This window comes from Heteronotia binoei, chromosome 1 (assembly GCF_032191835.1).
Source record: "Heteronotia binoei isolate CCM8104 ecotype False Entrance Well chromosome 1, APGP_CSIRO_Hbin_v1, whole genome shotgun sequence".
In the NCBI taxonomy this organism is placed as follows: Eukaryota; Metazoa; Chordata; class Lepidosauria; order Squamata; family Gekkonidae; genus Heteronotia; species Heteronotia binoei.
The window spans coordinates 22,704,094-22,710,093 of NC_083223.1; the positions used below are offsets into that span (position 1 = coordinate 22,704,094).

At 46.3% G+C, this 6,000-nt stretch overlaps 1 protein-coding gene across 1 annotated transcript in view; it reads left to right on the forward strand.

The window, feature by feature from the left end:
* Positions 1-5,636, forward strand: part of IQCA1 (IQ motif containing with AAA domain 1) — a 125,917-nt gene extending 120,281 nt beyond the window's left edge. Inside the window, exons 18-19 of the mRNA XM_060232432.1 lie at positions 2,259-2,497; positions 4,682-5,636. Coding sequence (XP_060088415.1) covers positions 2,259-2,497; positions 4,682-4,837 — 395 coding nt within the window. The 3' untranslated portion in view covers positions 4,838-5,636. The remainder of the gene's footprint in view (positions 1-2,258; positions 2,498-4,681) is intronic.
* Positions 5,637-6,000: the final 364 nt, after the last annotated feature.

The window sequence follows — 6,000 nt, forward strand, 5'->3', positions numbered from 1 at the left end:
GCTTAGTGACCCATTTTGGGGTCGGGACTCACAAGCTGGGAAGCATGTTTACTTCAGACCAGAGTGGTGAATGATAAACCACAGTAAAATGTGTTTTATTGGTTGCTTATTGTAGGTTACAATGTAGTAAGATTTTGCCAGCTGTGGCTGGGATCCCAAAGCAAAAGCTGCAGCTTTTCTAGCCTCTGTTTCCCACTACAGTCATTCATGCCCCCCCACCCCACCGCCACCACAGAATTTCTTCTTGAGGTTTAGGGGATGCTTCAATAAGGTGTGCCATGGAGCACCCAATGGAAAAATGGATGAACTCTCTCCTTTCCTTTCTACAGTGTTCTCAGAACTTCATTCCATTGTCTAAGGTTGTCACATCTCCAGGGCCGGCTTGCCCACTAGGCAAATTAGGCATTTGCCTAGGGTGCTGGGAGGGGGGCACCGAATTGGGCTCCCCCCCCGGCACCCTAGACAAATGACTAATTTCCCCACCCCCACTTGTCTGTCGGCTCACTGGCTTTCCTTGGCAGCGGCAGCAGCAGTGGGGGCAGGCCACCTTCTGCACCACCCCCCCAAGAGCAAACTTAGAGGACCAACACCAGCCTTCTCCTTACCCGCTACTTTAACAGGAAGTACCACGTGCTCTCTTAAGAGAGCGTGGGACGAGGCTTTGTTCCCCCCTCCCTTCGTTGGAAACAAGGAAAACTAGCTTAACTGTCTACATTTCAAGCCTGCATTAGATGGCATGGTCTTAAAGTTCAAGGCTTTAATCATCCTTTACATTGCTATTCACTGCAATATAAGCATATCATAGTCCAGACCTTTAGTCTATCAGAATCCAGGCTGGTTTCTTTTATCCAGGCTCTCAGCCCAATTGCAGTTTTTTGGCCAACTGGCATCAGCTGATGATGACAATCCAATCAGGACACATTCTTGCTGGAACCCCTTAGAAATGTAGCTCCTGATTCACTCCTCCCATCCTGTGGGCTGCAGGTTCTCATGAAGAGCTAATTATCGCATTCCTAACTCTAGCCTTGAAGATGATAAGGGCCATGTAGGCAGAGAGGCCCAGTTAGCATCACCTGCAAGATGGAATAAGCCCATTGCTATTCATATTAACCCTTGGGAGGAATAAGAGGTGCTTTGCCTCACGTCCTTGTAAACCTTGAAACAAATCGCAGTATGGCTAAGACCTGAAGGTTTGGATACAGACTGCACCTCACAGATGGGCACAGGAGAACCCATGGCTGCCAACACCATTGCAGATGAGAATTTATCTGTTTCACAATTGCCTCAAGGGCCCAATACTGATAGAGCTTGTGGCACAGCGGCACCATGGAATCTTGTTCCCCCCTCTGTGCCTTCTAAAGTACTGATGTAGTCGTGGGGGGGGGGGGGGGCTGCTTTGGCACTTGACAAGTCATGAGTGGGAAACAAGATCATATGATTCCGCAGTCCCATGGTCCTGGATCAGGATTGGGCCCTTGCAGCAATTTTTAAAGTGCCAAATTACAGTTTGGTATGGTGGTTAAGTGCGCAGATGCTTATCTGAGAGAACTGGGTTTGATTCCCCACTCCTCCACTTGCAGCTGCTGGACTGACCTTGGGTTAGCCATAGCTCTCTCAGGAGTTGTCCTTGAAAGGGCAGCTTCTGTGAGAGCTCTCTCAGCCCCATTTACCTCACAGGGTGTCTGTTGTGGGGGAAGACGATATAGGAGACTGTAAGCCACTCTGTGTCTCTGATTCAGAGAGAAGGGCGGGGTATAAACCTGCAGTCGTCTTCTTCATAGCCTTGTCTAAAATTGCAAGCAATTTGTCCCATGCCCAGCAGTAACATGCAGTTTGGCTCTTAGTTGACCGCATGAGTCATTAGCACTCATCACTCCAGAGCGCCCTGAAAATATCTGTTTGCTGATACTGTGATTTTGTCATTTCATACAGCTGGTTCTGACAACTATAGTGTATTTGCCTACTGCATTTTTATCCCTCCCTTCCTTCAAGGAGTGTGAGGTGGCTTATGTGGTTCTCTCTTCCTCAGATTGGGCTGAGAGGGAGTGACCAGCCTAGTGATCTTCAAGGCTGAGCAGGGATTTGAACCTGGGGTCTCCTTCATCCTAATCCAACAACCTAACTATTCCACCTATAATACTGAAAAATAATACAAATAATAATATTGGCATATAAATTTTACAAAAGCAGGTTTATTAATGTCCGGTCTATTAATATTTTGTGGCTGTTGTTTTTTTTTAATCGATGGTAATAAATAGTTTTGTGGAAACACATCATTCAGCAAAATGGAGGGATTCTTACAAAACAACTGAACATCAGCTGCCTGGCACAGGTGTCTGATGGTTACACTCAGGGGCACATAGTGAATGCAGTCCAAGCAGTCCTAACTGAACGACGCCTGATGCAAGCGATCAAGAAACCATTGGCAGCTGCTGAGTTCCTGACTCCTCTAGCCAGGCAGGACCCAGTGTACAAAGAGGAAGAAGAAACATTTAAGGTAATGTCGTCCTGCTAAAAAAAAAAAAAGCGGCTTCCAATTTGCTTTCTTCATTAAATCGAGTTTATATGTTTGTTCCTTTTCCACAGCACATTCAGAAACAAGTTTGCCCCAGGGCCTCTTCTCAGATTTGTAAAATATGGTAACCAGACACAGCACAGATCTGTGTCTTCACACTCATCTCTTCCCCACCTCTACTTCTGCCTCACCCCCATGCATTGGCCTAATGCTTGTAAACGATGCAATCGAGAGACATTTGGTATCCACTGTCTTTCGCCCACATACCATACTGGCACGTGCAGTGTTCAGGCACTGTTTGCAACCCCACCCTGACCTTGAGGGACTAAGAGCTCTTGATTTCCAGCATCCCCCCCATGGCAGTTAATGTACAGACATTGTGCTCTGGTGCAAGAAAAAGGATTATTGACAAACTGGATCAAGCCATCTGCCCCTACTGTATATTTGCTCCACAGCTGATGACTAGGTCCTTAGAAGAAACACACCATGATTACAAGGCACTTGACAGGATGTGCAAGATAAAGTTTGTAAAGCACTTTGTGCTATGTAAGTGTCACCAGGCCTTGAATTCAGCAGGACTCACAGGAGCACAGCTCCTGAAGCTTTCTGACACCCACCCCCATCCTCCTCCCCACCTACCTTGTCCATTGAATAGTAGGTGCAGCTGCATAACAATCCCTGGATTAGGAGAGTGGGCAGCCAACCAGCCACCAGGAGCTTTGCCACACACCCCATTAACCCCTGGAGAAGCCCACATCACCCTTTCTCCACCTCTTATGTGATTTTGGGCTGTGGGTGGCTTACTGGCCTTTTAACTGTGGGGGGAGCTGGCCAAAGAGAGCCTTGGGTGAGCAAGGCCTGCTTGGGCTGGCTGGATCTCTAGCCAGCCCAGGCAGGCCTCGCTTGCCTGGGACTCTCCTTTCTTGCATCAGGTTGCTTTTAGCTGATGGGGGGTGGCATATGCTAATGAATATGCTAATGAGCTCTACCACCTATTTTTCTACAAAATGACCCCTGAAAGTAAATTGTGGCCAGTACCTACAGCTGATAAGCTAACTTTGGAGAAGTTCAGGCAGTCTATGAGTAGTTTCTCACTTTAATGCAAGCCATAGAAACTCAGCAAATGCAATGCCAGCCACACCCCGCTTTCCATCTTCATATTGTTCCTGTCTCTTCTCCCTGTATTGTTTACCTAGGTTTATGAGGTTGGTTTCACCTTTCATTCCATCCAAGGTCTCTCTTAGCACTCAGACCCCCCACTTCATGTTCATTTCATTTATATCCCGCCCTTTCCCCATCCGCCAGTTTGGTGTAGTGGTTAAGTGTGCGGACTCTTATCTGGGAGAACCAGGTTTGATTCCCCACTCCTCTGCTTGCACCTGCTGGAATGGCCTTGGGTCAGCCATAGCTCTTGCAGAGTTGTCCTTGAAAGGGCAATTTCTGGGAGAGCTCTCTCAGCCCCACCTACCCCATAGGATGTCTGTTGTGGAGGAGGAAGATAAAAGGAGATTGTGAGCCACTCTGAGATTCAGAGTGGAGAGCAGGGTATAAATCCAATATCATCATCATCATCTTCCTCCTCCTCCTCCTTCAAGGGCCTCCAGAGTGACCTCTCATTTCATCCACACAACCGCCTTGTGAGGTTTGCTGGACCAAAAGAAGCCTCATGGCTTAGCAGGGATGTGAACCCAAGTCTTTCAGATCTTTGTCACGTTTCACATCTGTATTCCTCGAGCAACATAAGGCATCCCACTTGAGAAATTTCTGCAACAAAACAGTTAACCATTTCCCCCCATTGAAATCAAGATGACCCAACTCAATAGCACATCTTGCTTCATTGCCACATTTGAAAATACCAAATGTTCGCCTAGAGTTGTATACCTTGGGAAACAGGGCTGATCACAGAAATTATAATGCTATCATATCTATAGCCATTGAAGTTCCCCAGCTCTGTATTCATGTTAATGAGCCACTTCAAGCAGATGATTGCTACTGTTCTTGCGATAACAGCATTCTCGGGAGGCCAAATGTGTGATGTGCTTCCCTATGAGCCCCCCCACAATTAGCATTCTTGTAAGGAAAGGTCTGTTTCAGAATGGGAATAAGAAAATGTTCCTTGCCTACTTTCAAGACCCTTTAAAACTATTATTCTGTGTGATTCTACAGGCTTGGTACGCCAAGACCCCTCTGGGAAAAGCACGAATCAAGTCACTGACGGCAACTGAAGAAACTGGGAAAGGGAAAGGAAAGGGAAAAGGGAAAGATAAGGGAAAGGATAAAGAGAAAAAGAAGGAAGCAAAGAAAGGTAAGAAGAAGAAGTGAAGAACCCCGGGGAAGACTTTGAAAAGCACATCATTGTTAACTAGTCCCTGTAGAGCAAAACTTCGATGACATCCTAACTCTCCAAACAGCCTCATTCTCAAGAATCGCCTGCGAAAAGCACTGGACAGGATAAATCAGTGTGACATTTAATCCCTCCCAGGTAACAAACTAATGACCACTGAATTTCTTTAGTATCATTTAGGCCACTTTTTAAAAAGCTAACTTTGTCTCGGATGAGGAATTTGAGTTCTTAGGAAATTATTAACTACCCAACTTTAGATAGCGTTATTATTGTTAATGGTTTTATTAGTAGACGTATTACATTTAGGTCTTTCCCCTATTCATGTAAATGCCTGTTTGGGCTCTTCATGCATGGGGGTGGGGGGAGTTATATCCTTTGGGCATGACCCTTTCCCACACGAGGGTGCAGTGAACACATAGGAAAGAACCCCCATTTTTTTGCCAGCACATGCAGGCCGAATTCCAGAATAGTGCAGGAAATCGTAGGCCCTCCATATCTCATATTCAGAGCTCAAGTTACTTGCATCATGGAAAGAAAGTGAGCCCATTTGAGGAAAGAGAGCTGCACATAGACATCCCAGTCTTTGGGTTGCCCCTGAGGCGCTGAGAGAGGGGCCAAACAGGGCTCTTTTGAACCCCGAGGGTACCCTTCTGTGTATAGACACAGCACCCTAGTGTGTGGAAGGATTGTACCCTCTATGGTGATGCCTTACAAACTACCTTTTTTGTTATGTGGCTAGTGATTATAATTTTCAATAAAATGGTTTAGAGCTGAAAAGATTGCTTCTTGTTTTAACCTGACCAGACCACTGAAGCCTGGCACCAACTTTGATGCAAGAACTCAGCAGTTATTGTAATAACCATATGTGGTGTGTCTCACATCATCATGTCATATAACCTCTGAGACAAAATCTCAGATGTCCTGGGCTGGCTGCACTTACTGGGGTATCACAACTGGATGGGGATGCAAATTCCAAGCTACGTCAAAAGACACATCTGTTCCATTCAGAATGGGTAAACGCAGATCCACAAGCTTGAACTGGCTGCTTGCGCAGACGCTCCCAGAATGCTTCCTGAATCTGGGCTGATTGCAGTGCAAAATGCCCAGCTCAGCAGACCATTCATATTAGTACCCATTCTGC